Source organism: Myripristis murdjan, chromosome 3 (genome assembly GCF_902150065.1).
Source record: "Myripristis murdjan chromosome 3, fMyrMur1.1, whole genome shotgun sequence".
NCBI classification, from domain to species: domain Eukaryota; kingdom Metazoa; phylum Chordata; class Actinopteri; order Holocentriformes; family Holocentridae; genus Myripristis; species Myripristis murdjan.
The window spans coordinates 32884-51667 of NC_043982.1; the positions used below are offsets into that span (position 1 = coordinate 32884).

General features: G+C 44.3%; 1 protein-coding gene across 1 annotated transcript in view; it reads right to left on the reverse strand.

Annotated features, from left to right (window-relative positions):
* Positions 1 to 18437: 18437 nt before the first annotated feature.
* Positions 18438 to 18784, reverse strand: part of LOC115380345 (ATP-dependent RNA helicase DDX1-like) — a 10262-nt gene continuing 9915 nt past the window's right edge. Inside the window, exons 14-15 of the mRNA XM_030081484.1 lie at positions 18542 to 18691; positions 18438 to 18446 (exon numbers count right to left, since the gene is read on the reverse strand). Coding sequence (XP_029937344.1) covers positions 18438 to 18446; positions 18542 to 18691 — 159 coding nt within the window. The remainder of the gene's footprint in view (positions 18447 to 18541; positions 18692 to 18784) is intronic.

Below are 18784 nucleotides of genomic sequence, written 5' to 3' on the forward strand. Positions count from 1 at the left end.
CTCAAAAACTCTGATGGTACAATTTTAAAGTAATTAAGGAATTATTGTCATGGAAGTTACAGTGTCCACTACGAAAGTGTGCCGTTTTTTGAGCTACTAACCTCCTTCTTCGGCCTATGCTCCTCTCAAGCCACTCCACCATGATTGAGGAGTTGACGCCATCGACAGATTTTACAGTGGCGAGATGAACTCGGCCTGGTTCACAAACAAAGACACCGCCTGTCAGAGTTTTAAGGCCGACATGACAGCCAACTTTTAGCACAGATAATAAATAACGACGACTCACCGTCACTCCGGCTAATATACACCAAAAGCCCGGTGAGGAGTCTGGAAAGGCTGGCCTCCATTTCAGCAGCTCACTAACGTTACTTCAGCTCGTTCAGGTAACTTGACTTAACGGACAGTAAAACAACACAAACAGTCCAAGCCAAAACGCTGTCGCTGTCACTTTGAGTGTGTACTTTCTGGTTTGTTTAGTCCAGGGGTGTCAAACTCGTGCCATGGAGGGCCGAGAGGCTGCAGGTTTTCATTCCAACCAACAACTCCACCAGGTGATTTCACTGATTAGTCCCGCCTCTCGTTTGGAGGTAGGGTGATCAGTGAAATCACCTGGAGGAGTTTTTGGTTGGAATGAAAACCTGCAGCCTCTCGGCCCTCCATGGCACGAGTTTGACACCCCTGGTTTAGTCCATAAACGAAGCTAATGTTCGGGGGTTAACTTATTTGTCCTCCGTCTCGCTGTAAAAAAGAAAAAAAACAACCCATCGAAATAAAAAAGCAAACTAACGCCACGCCGAACGTTTAAATTGACGCTATTTCCGGGAATGGAAAAATTGATTGGTTGTGCGCGTTAATTAGTTATGAACGCAGATTGACTTGAACGTTACACCATATCGCCACCTCTTGGATCTATTAGTAACAGCCGTAGTTATTAATAATCACTGCTTTAACACTTAACCTTGTTGGTATTCCCTGTAAATTATTTCATCCTACACAAAAATTTCCCTTTCCCTGTAAGGATCCCGCAGGGATTCAGTTTTCAGGCAGTTATATGGAAGAAAATCAAATTTTAAATATAAAAGAAAAGTGAACACGAGTCAATTTGACTCAAACACCACAGGATGGTTAACTATTAACATTTAACATAGTCAGCTTAGCCAAAGCTTCCAAACACATGTTGTCTTCGATCACCGGTGATGCGCAACATGTCCATATTTCAATTGAGGTGATGTATTGATTGGCAAAGCTCACTCTTCCCCCAAAGTCTCTTGGGTAGTTTTTTTTTTTTTTTTCTTCACTGGTGAGCAAGTCCAGGCGCTGTTTACAACCAGATGGAGTGACAGCGGGGACGGCCAATCACACATTAGCAAGAAACGGCAGAGCCAATCGAAGAGGGAGAGAGGTTTTAGCTGGTCAAGCTGGAGAGGGCCAGCCTATGCTGGTGTTAACTGGTCAAGCTGGAGAGGGCCAGCCTATGCTGGTGGTTTTAGCTGGTCAAGCTGGAGAGGGCCATCTTATGCTGATGTTTTAGCTGTTTTATACTGGTTTAAGGTGGTACACTACCTTGTTTCCTGAATAGAATATATGATGGTGAATTTCAGCCAGTTGCAAACAGCAGGAGATATATAAAAAGGTATGTATTAACATAATCCATTAAAATATGAGAAAGTTGAGTGTCAGTTTCATATTTACTGCAAACAACAACGTACCATCATTTATGAAGTAATTTTCATCATAACATTTAGAACATTGGAACAGTTAACAGAATCAGACGGTTGGTTGAGCTGGTCATGAAAATGTACCTAAATGAAGGCTATTTAAAGTCTATTTGTAAACATAAACAAAATAAAATAACACATTAAGTGAACTGAAGCAGAAAAACTTTATTTAAATAAATTACCCTGTTAAAAAACCAGCATAGACCAGCATGGGGTATGCTGGTTATACCAGCAAAACCAGCATATGTTGTGTTTTGATGCTGGTGACCAGCATCCTGTGCTGGTTATGCTGGTGACCAGCATTCCATGCTGGTTATGCTGGTCCAGCATCCCATGCTGGTTATGCTGGTGACCAGCATAACCAGCATGAGATGCTGGCCCAGCAAACAGGCCTGCAGTGGCCCTTTACAAGCCCACTTAGGGCCCCCAGTGGGCTGCCCGCGCAGGTCCCCTGAGAATTTGCTCATTGGCAAAATGTTGGCCCCTCAGTGCTGGTCCCGCATGGGCAGCCCTCATTAACCCCTAAGGAAGCCTGCACTGGCCCTGTATGGGCCCACTTCGGGCTGGCTAGAGGGCGCACAGCAGGCAGGCTTTACCTAGCCTTCAGGAAGCCCTCACTGCCCTCGCTAGGCCCACACTGATTTTGCAGTTAAATCCCCCTATTAATCTAAAACAATAAATCAGTTCCACACATAAATGTATTTCAGCTAGAAGTGTAGTTTCCTTTGGGAGTTCCATACATCTGAAATGGATGTGGTCATTGATGTATGCATTGTCAAAAATGTACAATAGTCAAAAGGATTCCAATCAATTCATTTATTAAATATAAACACATTACACTGAATGAAAAATGTTCTACTCTGCACATTACAGCCTTATTAATTTAAGACAGGGTTGTCAAACTGGTGCCATGGAGAGCCAAGAGGCTGCAGGTTTTCATTCCAACCGAAACCTCCACCAGGTGATTTCACTGATTGGTTCCTCCTTTCTGATACAAGGTGAGGTAATCAGTGAAATCATGTGGTGATCTATTGATATCTATTGTTCGTGACCCCCTAACTCTTCCTACTAAACATGGTCAATGGAACATGAGAGGAACTGCAGTCAAAATCCAAATATGAATGATTCAAATTCAGTTACTAGTGGCACATTTTTCAGCCCATACTTCAAACAAAGAAAAAGCAAAAACTCTGACCTCTGATGCTGAAAATATTCTTGTGTGCTGCTAACATGTCCATATTTCAATTGAGGTGATGTATTGATTGGCAAAGCTCACTCTTCCCCCAAAGTCTCTTGGGTAGTCAGCCGACGATGGTAGCGCTCCATTCGTCCACCCGCTGTCTCTTGAATTCCGTAGCCACACCTTCATCTCATCCTCAACTTCAGACTCCTGAGGACTTGGCTGGAGGGAGCATTTTCTTACAGCCTCTGAAACATAAACGTAAAGGGGCCTATATAAAATACTGTGTGTAGTGAGCAGTATCTATATGCTATTTCTAATACCAGTGTTATCAAACAGTCATTTATTTTTGGCGGGCCGCCACAATATCAACACTGTCCTCCACATATTAATTTTCTATTTCCAGAGTTGCCACCATGTTCAATCACTTAGACAGTGTAGCAGTGAATAATATGTTAAATATGCCGACAGAGTGGATGTATTCCTTCTTTGTGTGTGTGTGTGTGTGCTTGAGTGAGACAGAGATATACCTTAATCTCTCTACTCTGTGTCACGAACCAGGAAGTCAAGATCAACTCCTATTCTGTCTGTACTTCTTGGTTTTCTGTCTCTGTTCTGGAAGAGAGAGTAGGGTGGGAACAAAGAGGAGAGAAACAGAGGGATGGAGTGAGAGAGAAGGAGAGTAGAGAAAGAAGGCCAAGACGTGGGTAATTTTCCTTGTGAAAGACAATAAAAGCACGTTACAGTATCTGTTTATTCTAGAATTCACACTGTTTGTTTGAAGATAACATTTGACATTATGAGCATATTTGGGTGTGTCATTTGTTGTCATTTGTTGTACAGGGCTCCAGACTGCGACCAAATGGTCACTTTTTGCAGCGACCCTTGAGACAGCGCAAGCATATTTGGCAACCACTTGCACGTGTGCAACTTGTAAATTTGCTGATATTTTTTTATGTCTAAAAATGTCCAGGAACTAGCGGTTATGAAGGGAAGGAGTTTTAGGGAGGTGTCGTTCGGACCTGATCACATCTGGATCAGCTGTCAGTCAGTTCAATAGCTGTTTGTGTCTGAGCACATCAGTGCTGTAATATTAGGCTCACAGCCATATGAGTTTCTCTCTCTGTACTGTTACCTGATCAACAAACATCTGCACTGAATAAAAACCTGCATGCAGTATTTAAACTGTGCACTGTCAGGCAGCGGCACACAAATAAGTTTTACTGAAAAGAAACGTTAATATTTTTGATTATTAGTATTGTCTGTTTTCACTGATGTCCTGATTTTAAAGTCACGGTTTAATAACCCAGAATATAAAAGTGTCTTTTGTTCATCACACTTTATTGAGGCTAAATGCTTCAGGAAAAATTTTCTTTTATCACTTTTATCAGTGCTCAATGGTCAGCCTGAGAAGTGTTTTTTTTCCCCCTAGCAAACAGACTCATCTACTCTTTCTGACTTAAGTCCATAAAAATAATCCAAATCCATAACAGTTCACATGGGAAGTAGCTACTGATGAAAAGAAAACTATTTCTGATTAATGCAGTCATTTAAAAACTGACTGGTAGTTCTGGAATAAAAACAGCTGCTTGGTAATATTATCTCTGCTAATACTGACCACCATGCTGCCCATTACAAGTCACTTACATGCATCAGACACCGGCCTCCAAGTACCACTTCATTTTTAGCCATAAAAAAAAGCTGTGTACGTTAAGCCCTGACTGCTAATAGTCTATTTTAACGTACAGTAGCCTTTAAAACTTGGTACACAATACATTTCTCTCGCTGTGTTTCTCCACTGTGCTTGCCTCCTCACTCTTACACGTACTGAACTCCGTTTTACACTGTGGACCCTCCGCGACTAGCATGAGTCGTGAAGTGCCGTGAGGATGCGCAAACCGGCGCAAACAAAGTGGACTTGAGTAAGTAGAGGGTGTAAGGCCATGTTTAACAAATGCCCCTCTGTCTCCTGTCCGCAAAAACATAGTACATACGGAGAGACTGTGACGTTAGCTGAAAAAGGCACAGACCCACACCGAGGAGTGTAGGTGGTGTGACCCACGCAGCTGGACCCTCAGCCTTCCTCACGCACACACTCAGACAGGTGAACTCTCTCCCCCCTCAACATGGATTATTAAAATTATAGTCAAAGAAAAACGTCGGCAAATTCGACGCACAACGACGCGCGTGCTTTGCGAGAGTAGTAGAAAATATTGGCGCTGTCTCAAAAAACGGCAAAATGCCACGATCTGGTCTCAGTTTGGAGCCCCGACTGTTGTCAGAAAATTAAATACTCTCGCAGGCCACTGTGGTAATCGGACATGAGGAATATGAGAAACAGGATGATAGGGACCAGTAGCCCAACCTTATATTTATTTTTCGCTGAGTGAAGTTTAAGCTAAGCCAACCGTCAACGTCAAGGTTTGCTAGCTGACAAAGATAGCTAACATTCGTCAACGTTCGAAAAAAAATGGCTAATGGTCTGAATTAACTAAAACCATACTCAAATACAATCCCAGGAGAACACACACTATGACAATATTTGCTGTAACATTAAACTTTAAGATGAAACATTACAATTAAAACTCACCTCGGGAAAATACCACCTTCACCCAGAAGAAGTAACGGTCGCGCTCTGTTCCGGTGAGGCATGTGAAGAGGCTCAAGTGTGTAGTGATATATGGCACCTCTTCAGCAGAAAATAGTTCCAAGCACGGACGTAATTTGGGAGGGCAGTGTTCACTTTTCTTTTATATTTAAAATTCTATTTTCTTCCATATAACTGCCTGAAAATGGCAGATGGTTCTCTGTTACACTCACTTCAAATAAAATTGATGATCACTACTTGCGCTGAATTATATTATGTGTATGTATTAATAATAATATTATAATATATATATAATATATATATATATATATATATTATATATATTTTTTTTTTTTTTTTTTTTTTTTTTTTTTTCAGTTTCTCCCCTCCTGTGATATTCCCTGGTCAATTTCATTTTCACATATACCAGTCTGCGATAATCCATCCATTTATATGCCTGAGTTTAACTATTGTCAAAATAATTCAGAATTTCTCCTTATTTTTTTTTAACTAAAAAAATGAGGTATAATTTTATGTAAATGAGGTCTATTGACCAAAAAAATGGTAAACTGTTAATTCTGAACCCTGCTAAACCTTTTAAAACATCAATTATCTATTAAAAATTATAGGCTTTTCTTGTTAAAAACAAAAAGTAATATTTGTTCATGAGTTTTTAAGTGATCATGTGTAGACACAATCCAATTCAAATAATGGATTTTTTATGCATTCTGTGCAGAGGCTATAAATGCAGTCTCTCTCTGAATTTCAAATTACATTAAAAAAAAAAAAAAAAAAAAAAAAAAAGCCGCCAAAGTGTGGGAAATGACTTTGGGCTGCCTGCACAAAACCAGCATGGGCCCAAAGGTACAAAAGTTGCTCTGGACCCAAATGGGCTGGCCCACACTGGGCCAACATGGGCTTTCTGTGGGCAATCCACTATTATGGGCTGCTTACGGAGAGCCCGTGGTGAGCTCAGAGCTTTGGGCCTTGCCTGGGCAAGCCAGCACTGGGCCTGTGTAGGTTTGGTCTGGGCTGGCCCTAGCCCACAGTGCCCACAAAAAGCCTGCGTGGGCCCCACTGGGGCATGTTTGCGGGGATGCTGGTCCAACAACATCCCATGCTGGTCCACCAGCATCCACCAGCATTCCCATGCTGGTCCACCAGCTACACCAGCATCAGACCAGCACTAACCAGCATTAACCAGCATAGACCAGCAAAGAATCCATGCTGGTCTATGCTGTTTTTTTCTTGCTGGCCATCCAGCTGGTCCAGCTCGACCACCAGCTTTCGTGACCAGCTAACCAAGCTGGCCACCTGTACTGATGGACCAGCAACACCAGCCTGACCAGCTTGTCCAGCCTGGTAAACCAGCTAAACTTGCCTAAAACCAGCTAAGACCAGCCTGGACCTGCTACCAGCTTTAGCTGGTTTAAGCTGTTTTTTTCAGCAGGGTGGTTATTTTGTTATTTGTTTTTTAATCTAACACCAAAATCCAAAATATGCCTGGTTTTTCATAGTTCAATTTTAGGCTCGGATCAAAAATACGAAATGGAAAAACGGGAATGAGGACTGAATTTGATTTTATTATTTAATTGGTCCGGTTTACGTGACCCAGAAGTTTGGTAATGAGCGGTAGCTCACAGCAGATCACAGCAGCCAGGTGCATTCAGTCCCGCCACCCTGATCACCGCCACCATGGATAGTTATTAGGCTACGTGTTGTTTCGAGGACCAAAGCGGGTGGGCGCGGTACCGTCCGGTGCCGCGGTCAGCCCGCCTGATGCCGTCCGGTGCCGCGGCTGGCCCGCCTGATGCCGCGGCCGACTGGCGCCGCGGTAGGAGTAGTAACATGGAAAGGCGCAAGCCAGTAATTTCGCCTAGGGCAGCAACATAGGCAGAACCGCCACTGTGCAATTTCACAGAAAAGGGCTGGGTTTCCCAGATCGGTTAAGAAGGTCTCTGGAGCTACTACCCATCATTGTTAAGAAGCTCAGCTGATTTTTTCGGTTGTCATGTCCTCTTCTTTTAGTCACACGCTTTGGTCCTTGAAACAACACGTATAACTATCCATGGTGGCGGTGATCAGGGTGGCGGGACTGAATGCACCTGGCTGCTGTGATCTGCTGTGAGCTACGGCTCATTACCAAACTTCTGGGTCACGTAAACCGGACCAATTAAATAATAAAATCAAATTCAGTCCTCATTCCCGTTTTTCCATTTCGTATTTTTGATCCGAGCCTAAAATTGAACTATGAAAAACCAGGCATATTTTGGATTTTGGTGTTAGATTAAAAAACAAATAACAAAATAACCAGTCACTTTTTCATTTTTTAATTTTTGATTGGCAATTGAAAATAGAAAGAACGAATGATACACGGATTGACTTGATATTCCATAGTTTTTCAATGTCACACAAAAAACAAATAACAAGTCGTTTTTCGAACCTTTGATGTTATGCTCAGGTCAAAAAAAGAACATTTAAAAAACGGTCTCAGGGCCGAATTTGATTTTGATATCCAATCTTTCTGATTTGTGTGGCCCGGAAGTTATTAGGCGTATGGACTTCTTCATTTGTTGTGATTACCAGTAGGCTATGTTCGGGCGCTTACAATGGCCACATTGGAGTCGCATGCTGACTTTATCAAGGAGTTATTTAGAACAGGCAAGACTCATGCGGATATTTCCACCACGCTGCAGCAGATGGGAGTCGAGAGATGCTCAGAAATGAGTGTTAGAAGATTTTGTGCAGTGGCGGTTCTGCCTATGTTGCCACCCTAGGCGAAATTACTGGCTTGCGCCCTTCCATGTTACTACTCCCACCGCCCCCCAACCTCCCACCCCCCGACTGATGCCACGGCACCAGTCGACCGCGGCATCAGGCGAGCCGGCCGAGGCACCGGTCGCTCATCTGTCAGATCCGGCAGACCTGACCGGGTGGTCTGCCGACCTACCCGCCTGATGCCCGCCGGGGGCTTGCCCATAGCAAAAACCTTCCCTGATTTTGTGCAAGACACAACCTGAAATGTAAACGACTCGTTACGGTGTTACGGATTAATTGGTTTCGATGTTATCTGGTGACCTTTGTTTGTTTTCAGCGTGTTGGTGGTTCATGCGGTTCAGTGAAACAGTGGGATCAGAAATCTACTCCATATTTTGCTTATTTTTCTTCAGAATAAGAAATTGTCCACCTGGGGTTCGATACGGGTGGGAAACGCAAAGGAAAGATTGTAAGTTCTTTACTTGGACCACCAGGCTATCGTACCTGCTGTGACACTAATTCAACCACATTCAACAACTTACCCTTCATGATAAAGTTTGATGCTCTCCTTTTTATAGTGTGGCGGTGGATGCAGTTGTTGCATCCACTGGGGAATCGATTTCTATTGTAGGCTAAACTGCAGGGCCAGCTGTATGCATGTTGCTATGTGTCAAATTCATTGTAGTCGCTATAGTTGCTATGTGTGTGGCTGTTATCATCACTGTAACAGCGGTCACAAGTTAATCTGGCAAAGGTATTCAGAGCCTGGAAGAAGCCGTGTGATTATTGCCTGACATTTACTATGTGGTTGGACTATTCCCGTAGCAGGTATGATAGCCTGGTGGTCCAAGTAACATGGAAGGGCGCAAGCCAGTAATTTCACCTAGGGTGGCAACATAGGCAGAACCGTGGAAATATCCGCATGAGTCTTGCCTGTTTTAAATAACTCCTTGATAAAGTCAGCATGCGACTCCAATGAGGTCACTGTAAGCGCCCGAACGTAGCCTACTGGTAATCACAACAATGAAGAAGTCCATACGCCTAATAACTTCCGGGCCACTGTTTTTTAAATGTTCTTTTTTTGACCTGAGCATAACATCAAAGGTTCGAAAAACGACTTGTTATTTGTTTTTTTGTGTGACATTGAAAAACAAACTATGGAATATCAAGTCATTTTTTTATTTTACTGTTTTTTGATTATCAATTGAATATCAATTGAACGAATCATACACGGACCCTCTTGGCCCTCCATGGCATGAGTTTGACACCTGTGCTCTAGTGTTTGAAGAAAGAAAGAAAGAAAGAAATAAAGAAAGATTTTCTCGTGCGCCCCCAAGTAGATTGCGCCCTTGGCATTTGCACTGCCCATAGCAAAAACCGTCCCTGCTGCCGAGTCTGCCAGCACAGCGGGATACTGCTGCAACTCTCTCTCACTTGTTTGCGTTGCGCACGCACAGCTGGTTGTCTGTCTGTCACTGAAAGTTTAGCCTCCAATTCCAATCCAGTCTCTCACTCTCTCCACCAGTCACATAAAAATGAAACGTCATAATCAATAACAGAACACATAATTATTTTTTATTATTATTATTATTTAAAAAAAAAAATCTCCCACAGAACCCGAAGCAGGCCCGAAAATGTCGGGTCGGGTCGGGTCTTAATTTTCAGGCCCGATGAGAACTCTACCTCCCAACACATCGCTTCCCGACACAACACCACCGGACACACCGATTCCCGACACCCCACTTCCCAACACATTGCCTCCCGACACACCTCACCGCTCTCCGCCTCCCAACACACTGCCTCCAGCGTCGGGCGGCTGTTGTTGTGATAGGCTATACCTGTCACAGGCGTAACTTCTTTTATGGGCTATATGTAGGGTAACCGTTTTATAAAAGCAGCACCCGCGGCCCGGGTGCCGCCACCCGCGGCCCGGTTTCATGACTGATTCCCGGCCTGACAGGGCCCAGTCCAACCCTGACTGTAACTCACGGCTTCAAAGGGCTTATTGATTTTATAAAACGGTCACCCTACATTTAGCCCAAAAAAAACACACAAGGAAAAATGAGAATTAGGCTATTCATTCTTCCACCAAGCAAGATAGAGTGGACAGAATGGTTGCCAAGTAACACAGATGCTAAGATTGCTTTTTCATCTAGTGCCAGCATCATGTCACATCAGGCTATTTGGGCTTGTTAATGTTGAATTGGATATTTCCATTAATAGCACAATTGTTAAAATAGTGTTCAATTATGTTTGGACTCCTCTTTTGGTGGTGTGCGTGTAGCGACAGGTTCGCTTTTGCACAGACGTTTGTGCGTTTGGCGACGTGCGTTTTTGCGCAGACGTATGCCTAATGTCAGTTTTAACAATAACAATAATAATAATAAAAGTAAACTGTTAATTTACCATACATCGGCGCTGTCACACTGTGTCCGCTTTGGGTGGAGATAAAAGGCAGGTGGATCAGGAGGCAGCAGGGAGAGGTAGGCTATTTCTCCAGGGAGGCCACTGGACATAGTGGGTTACCCGGCTGCTCATATATGAATCCCTTCAGGCTGTCTATTTTTTTTTTTTTTTTTTTTATTTACTTTTTGGCAGCATCTTTGTGATTTGGCAGCCAGGTGAGAGACCTGTACTTTTGTTTGTTTGTTTAATAGATGTGTCGGGAGGTGGTGAGTCGGGAAGCGAGCGGCTCTGTGTCGGGAGGCTGTGTGTCGGGAAGCAGTAGCCTATGTAGGCAGGTGTTGTGTCTGGAAGCGGTTTGGCGGGAGGCGGTGTGTCAGGTGGCGTTGTGCCGGGAGGCGGGAGGCAGTGTGTCGGGAGGCAGTGTGTCGGAGGCAGTGTGTCGGGAGCCGGAGAGCGGTGAGGTGTGTCGGGAGGCAGTGTGTCGGGAAGCGGGGTGTCGGGAAGCGGTGTGTCCTGTGGTGTTGTGTCGGGAAGCGATGTGTTGGGAGGTAGAGTTCTCATCGGGCCTGAAAATTAAGACCCGACCCAACCCTACCCGACCCAACATTTTCGGGCCTGCTTCGGGTTCTGTGGGAGATTTTTTTTTTTTTTTTAAATAATAATAATTAAAAAATAAATAAAAAAAAAATAGAAAAAATAGAATTATGTGTTCTGTTATTGATTATGACATTTCATTTTTATGTGACTGGTGGAGAGAGTGAGAGACTGGATTGGATTTGGAGGCTACACTTTCAGTGACAGACAGACAACCAGCTGTGCGTGCGCAACGCAAACAAGTGAGAGAGAGTTGCAGCAGTATCCTGCTGTGCTGGCAGACTCGGCAGCAGGGACGGTTTCTGCTATGGGCAGTTCAACTGCCAAGGGCGCAATCTACTTGGGGGCACACAAGAAGAAAAAAAAAAAAAAAAAAATCTCCAGTTTTCTAGACTACCGTACTGATCCGCACATGCCGCGGCACCATCAGTCGGCATCAGGTGGGCCGGCCGTGGCACCGTCCGGCACCGTGCCCACCCGGTCAGGTCTGCCGGATATGACAGGAGAGTTGCCTGATGCCGGCAGGCTTAGGTTCCAGAGTGTGGATACCCGACCGCCCGAATCTGTTAGGCCTCAAAGTGTCAGGACAGGGTTAGACAAAAATTTAGAAATTAGGTTTGGATTCAGTTCAGGTTTGGTCACATCGATGTTATTTCAGTGAATCTCCACTGTGATAATGACAAAAACGATGGACCTTCGTCCTGTGTAGTGCTGGAGTTTCCGTGATGACACTGAAGGCAACACATGGACTATTTCAGGTGGCAGATGTGACCTAACGATGGAGGACGAGCAAAATCTGGGATTCGGGTCGGGGTCAGACAAAAACAGGATGCCTGGGGCGTCCCGGTGGCTCCCACCTGTTCAGGCTGCGTCCCGACCGCAGCGCCCCGGGTTCGAATCCGACCTCAGGCCCTCTGCTGCAGGTCGTCCCGTCTCTCCGTCCCCTGCCTGTCCCGTCTCTCTCTCTGGGAGGCTTTTATCAGACCAGGTTTCTGCTGCACATCTGGGGCAGGAGGAGCAGATCAGCCCAGCTGCTGCATGTCTGAGAGAAGGCTGAGCCAAAAAAGTGATTAAATGAGTAAATAATGATAATAACAATGATAATAATAACTATACATGTTAATTTATAAATCACTTTTCAAGTCAAATTTCAAAACAATAGCAGGCCCAAATTCACAGACTAACACAGAGAGCCATGACGATCACGGGTGTCCGCCAACATCCCAGTCTTCAACATATTTTCCAACAAACCATAACTAAACAAGCACAGAAAATCATCTCAGATCCAACCCATGTTCTCCACCCTGAACATCAGCCCCTCCCTTCAGGCAGACTCCCCTAAGCAAGCACAACCACTTCAAAAACTCCTTTGTGCCGCTTTCTATTAAGGTCCTGAACACCACCTAGGCAGAAACACTGCAAAAACTCAAAATCTTACCAAGATTATTTGTCTTATTTCAAGTCAAAATATCTTATTTCTAGTCAAAATATCTCATTACATATAAAATAAGACATGATCACCTCAGATGTAACTTGTTTTTAGACAATTTCACTTGTTTCAAGAGAAATTTCACTTGAAGTGTAATAAGATATTTTGACTAGAAATAAGACAAATATTCTTGGTAAGATTTTGAGTTTTTGCAGTGAATGTGGAGATGCGACTGTACTTTTCTTTTTTATTGCTTAAGTGTCACTCCTCACTGTGTTATTGTAATATGTGTGTGTATGATGATGCAAAGGGCATGTGCACTGGAGTGGAGGCACTTGTTCTCCTGCTGTATTTTATTATGTCTGTAAGTATGGAGCTGCTGTTGCCTTTTTTATCCAGACACTGCAAAGTCCAAAACAAATTTCCCACTGGGACAATAAAGGCTTATCTTATCTTATCTTATCTTATCTTATCTTATCTTATCTTATCTTATCTTATCTTAAAACATAAGCAACAAAAAACAACAAGACAATGGCCTGAGAACATGGAAGGACACCCTGTCAGCTGCTGTAGAGTTAGTCCAGTCATTTTAGGCCAAAATTGGGGTCAACCTGGGACAAACTGCAAGAGAAGCAAACTCAACTGATTCTGTATCCTCAGTTTGTCCTGAGTGAGGGGGAAAAAGTCCCAAGAAATCCCATTGGTGGAAAGTTTTGAAAATCACCTCTATATGACCATATAATACCAAAAAACAGCCTTTTAACACACAGGGGAAAGGGGTTCAACATTTTAATAGCTTACTATATAAATAGTAACCTTTTAATTCACTGTTTAAATGTCTCTTCTGGCATTTATTCCTTATATTCCTTATTAGCGCATATCAAATCAGATAATGTGTGATATGCATGTGTAAACAGAATAATTCAAAGAACTTGTAACTGACTTTTTTTTGTCTTGTGTGTGTAATCAACTTGTGAATTTTTATAGTGATATCTGAAAGTAAAATGTTGAACCTCCTGTCCCATCAGAACTTACAAACTTACGATATGAAATCTGTCTCTGGCCGGCCTCTGAAGCCGTTTTGTGTTTTTCCTTTGGCCCCGCCCACTGCAGGACCCGGTCACGGGCCTGCTGCCGTCCTCGGAGCAGCAGAGCCACGCCTGGGTGCGGGACAACGTGTACGGCGTGCTGGCCGTGTGGGGCCTGAGCCTCGCCTACCGCAAGAACGCAGACCGTGACGAGGACAAGGCCAAGGCCTACGAGCTGGAGCAGGTGAGGTCAGAGACACACCTGCACACACCTGGGCCGGACACAAACACATCACCTCCCTCAGCGTCAGAGGCTGGGAAAGCCAGATGTCTGAGCCGCAAGTGAAGTCATCACTGAGCCAGAGAACGAGCTCAGATCCTATTGAGAAAATAAAAGTATCATCGTTATGATGGAAAAATATAGTATACTTCAAAATAAAATAAAACAAAATGACATAAACTGAGGTGCAGGTCGTGTGTGTGTGTGTGTGTGTGTGTGTGTGTGTGTGCTGTGTGTGTGTGTGTGTGTGTGTGTGTGCTGTGTGTGTGTGTGTGTGTGCTGTGTGCAGGCTGGGGAAAGCCTCAGGTGAAGGGAAGTGATGTGCTGATGTGGTGTGTGTGTGTGTGTGTGCTGATGTGGTGTGTGTGATGTAAACACTGACAGACTCACCTGCCAGCTAATGTGGCATGAATGAGAGACACGAAGAGAACTGGAGCAACGGACTGTCAGCTCGCAGGACTACTGTGTGTGTGTGTGGTGTGCGTGGTGCGTGCGTGCGTGCGTGCGTGCGTGCGGCGTGCGTGGTGTGTGTTTAAATGCCAGAGGCCATAAGTGCCAGTGTTGGGTTTCGGCAGATCGAGGCCTGAATGTCAGAGCTCCTCTCTCTCTCTGCTACACTGCTTAATGATCAAACTCTGTCTGTGTCTCTCCCTGTCTGTCTCTCTCTCTGTCTCTCTCTACCTGTCTGTCTCTCTGTCTCTCTCTCTACCTGTCTGTCTCTCTACCTGTCTGTCTATCTCTCCCCTGTCTGTCTCTCTCTCCCTGTCTGTCTCTCAGAGCGTGGTGAAGCTGATGAGAGGCCTGTTGCAGTGTATGATACGACAGGTATTCACTTCTCACTTCATACTGGTGGTACTACTGTGTACTGTCTTTATACTGGGAGTAATACTACTGTCACTACAGCCACTAGTACTACTATTACTACTTCTACTACTGCCACTACTACTACTAGCTACTACTACTACTACTACTACTACAACTGCTACTACTACTACTACTGCCACTACTACTACTACTACCACTACTACTACTACTGCCACTGCTACTACTACTACTACTACTACTACTGCAGCTAATACTACTACTACTACTACTACAACTGCTACTACTACTACTACTACTACTACTACTGCAACTACTATTTATGAATAGTAGTATTTTTGAACTGACAGTCCCCCAGTCAGCGAGCAAACCTCTGGTTCCATCTCGGCAGCGGCGCATCATCACTTCCTCCACGGCTGATGAGTTTACTGCTGCTTTCAAGGACTCACAGTTATTTTCCTTGAATGACTTGGTGTCCCCTCTTTGTCCTGACAGTTTTCTTTCCTCCTTCCACTCCACTTGCGCTGGCATTCTGGACTCTATTGCCCCCTTTAGGCAAAAATCGGCTAAGCCAAGAACGGATCCCTGGTTGAACGATATCACCCGCGCCCTCAGGCAACGTTGCAGGCAGGCCGAACGTAAATGGAAGAAGGACAAACTGCATGTGTCCCTGGAAATGTTGAGGAATTCTCTTGCTGACTATCAGAGGGCTGTACGGGAAGCCAAATCTCAGTACCTCTCTAATATTATTTCTAGCAGCAATCACTGTCCCAGGGTGTTATTCAATACTATTAATGCTGTTCTTAACCCATGCATTTCTGCTGTGACTGATGTCTCAAACGCCACTTGTGAGAAGTTTCTTTGTTATTTTGCTGACAAAGTAAACTCTGTCAGACAAAACACCAGTAATAATTTTAACTTGCGTTTTAATGATGATTTGCTTGTTGACCCAACTCACTCTGCTGTACTTGACCAGTTTGAGTTGGTTTCTCTCTCCTCTTTAAGTGACATAGTTAAATCCTTAAAACAAATTGCCCATTGGATATTGTCCCTCCCACTGTGCTGGAATCGGCTTTTAATACTGTGGGGCCTAGCCTGCTGGGCCTTATTAATACCTGCCTTAGGTTAGGAACCGTCCCAACGGCCTTTAAACATGCCGTTGTCAGGCCCCTTCTTAAAAAGCCTACTCTCGATCCTTCAGTTTTATCAAATTTTAGACCTGTGTCTCATCTGCCCTTTCTCTCTAAGGTCCTAGGAAAAGTTGTTTTTAAACAATTACAGTCCTTTTTGGAAAACAACAGTGTTCTTGAAAAGTTTCAGTCTGGGTTCAGATCTCGACACAGCACTGAGTCTGCACTGTTAAAAGTGCACAACGATATTGCGCTGTCTGTGGATGCCAAATGCCCTGTTGTCTTAGTACTGCTTGACCTCACGTCAGCCTTTGACACGGTGGACCATTCAGTCCTCCTGTCACGCTTGAGTGATTATGTTGGTATCCACGGCACTGCCCTTAAGTGGTTTACATCATATTTATCCAGTAGAACCTACTCTGTGATGGTTGGTGACTTGTCCTCCTCCTGTGCTCCTCTCTCCTGTGGGGTCCCACAGGGCTCTATTCTTGGCCCTATTCTCTTTTCTTATACCTGTTGCCTCTTGGGTCAATTATAGCGAGGCACAACCTTTCTTTTCATTGTTACGCAGATGATTTACAAATCTATCTGCCAGTGAAGCCTAACAGTCACATTGCACAGAGTTCCTTGTTTGCTTGTGTTGCTGATATTAAGCATTGGCTAGCCCTTAATTTTCTTCATTTAAATGATGATAAAACTGAATGCATTGTGTTTAGGGATACTGTGCCGGCTGGCCTTGGCACTTTGTTTTCAAAGCTCAGTCCAACTGTCAGAAATCTGGGTGTGGTTTTTGACAGTCATCTGAAGTTTGACAAACAAATTGACAATGTTGTCAGGACTAGTTTCTTCCAGCTACGTCTCCTGGCTAAAGTCAAAATGTTTTTGAGCCGTCATGACCTGGAAAAAGCCATCCATGCGCTAATCAGTTCACGATTAGATTACTGCAATGCACTTTATATCGGCGTTTCGCAATCGTCTCTTAGTCGCCTTCAACTTGTGCAAAATGCCGCTGCCCGTCTTTTAACTAACACTAACAGACGAGAGCACATCACTCCTGTTCTTAACTCCCTTCACTGGCTTCCCATCTGCTACAGAATTGATTTTAAACTTTTAATGTTTGTTTTTAAAGCTCTTAATGGCCTCGCACCATCTTATTTATCTGAGCTTTTAACGGTTCGTGAGCCTGGAAGAGCGCTGAGGTCGTCTAACCAACTGTTGTTGGAAGTGCCCAGGTCAAAATACAAACACTGGGGCGACTGAGCCTTTTCTGTTGCTGCTCCCAGGCTCTGGAATAAGCTCCCCGCTGAAATGCGTCTGCTTTCTGACCTGGGCCTCTTCAAATCAAGACTAAAAACCTATCTTTTTAGGTTGGCTTTTAGAAACTAGTAGCATGATGACATTTTAAGTTTATTTTATTGTATTCTATTTATTGTATTTTATTTGGTTTTTATTGTTTTTTTTTTTTTTTTTTTTTTGTCTTTATTGTCTCTCACTGCTTTTTTATTCCTTATTTTATTAAAGCACTTTGGTTCACCGAAAGGTTTGTTGTAAAGCGCTATATAAATAAAGAACATTTACATTTACATTTACTACTACTACTACTACTACAACTGCTACTACTACTACTACTACTACTCCTGCTACTACTACTACTACCACTAGTACTACTACTACTACTGCCACTGCTACTACTACTGCTACTACTACTACTACTGCCACTGCTACTATTGCTACTACTACTGCTACTACTGCCACTGCTACTACTACTACTACTACTGCCACTGCTACTACTACTGCTACTACTGCTACTACTGCCACTGCTACTACTACTGCTACTACTACTACTGCTACTACTACTACTACTGCTACTACTACTACTACTACTACTAATAATAATAATAATAATAATACTGCCACTGCTACTACTACTACTACTACTACTAGTACTACTACTACTACTGCCACTGCTACGCTGTGGTGTGTGTAGTCCATGTCAGATCCTCAGAGATGTGAACCCCAAGGTACCTGTAATTGCTTACTCTCTCCACCGGGGTCCCATAGATCCTGAGCGGTGCATAATGGATCCTCTGCTTCTCTCGCCTGAAGTCGACCACCACCTCCTTGGTCTTGTCGACATTCAGGTCAAGGTTGTTGTCCTTACACCAAGAAGACAGCTCCACCTCCTCCAGATAGGCCGTCTCGTTGTTGTTGGAGATCAGGCCTACCACCACTGTGTCATCCGCGAATTTCACAATGATGTTGGATTGGTGTGTAGCTGTGCAGTCATAGGTGTACTGGGAGTATAGCAGAGGGCTCAGTACGCAGCCTTGGGGGGCACCAGTGTTGAGGGTACGGGAGCTGGAGGTCCCTGAGCTTGGTGACGAGTCTGTGGGGAACTATGGTGTTAAATGCTGAGCTGTAATCAATAAACAGCAGACGCACATAATTCCCCTTACCGGTGTCCAGGTGGGAGAGGGTGGAGTGGAGGACATGGGTGATGGCGTCGTCAGTACTCCTATTGGGGCGATAGGCGAACTGAAGGGGGTCCAGGGAGTCCGGCAGTGATGAACAGATGAAGTCTTTGATGAGTCTCTCAAAGCACTTCATCACCACGGAGGTCAGAACTACAGGGCGGAAGTCATTTAGACCGGCTGGGTTGGTCTTTTTGGGCACAGGGATGATGGTGGACTTTTTTAGGCAGGTGGGGACGACAGAGTGGGCCAGGGACAGATTGAAGATGGTGGTGAACACCGGAGCTAGCTGGTTAGCGCAGGATTTTAGCAGCCGCCCGGGGATGCCGTCTGGGGGCTGCCTTCCTGCTGTTCACTCGCCTCAGAGCTCTCCTGACGTCGT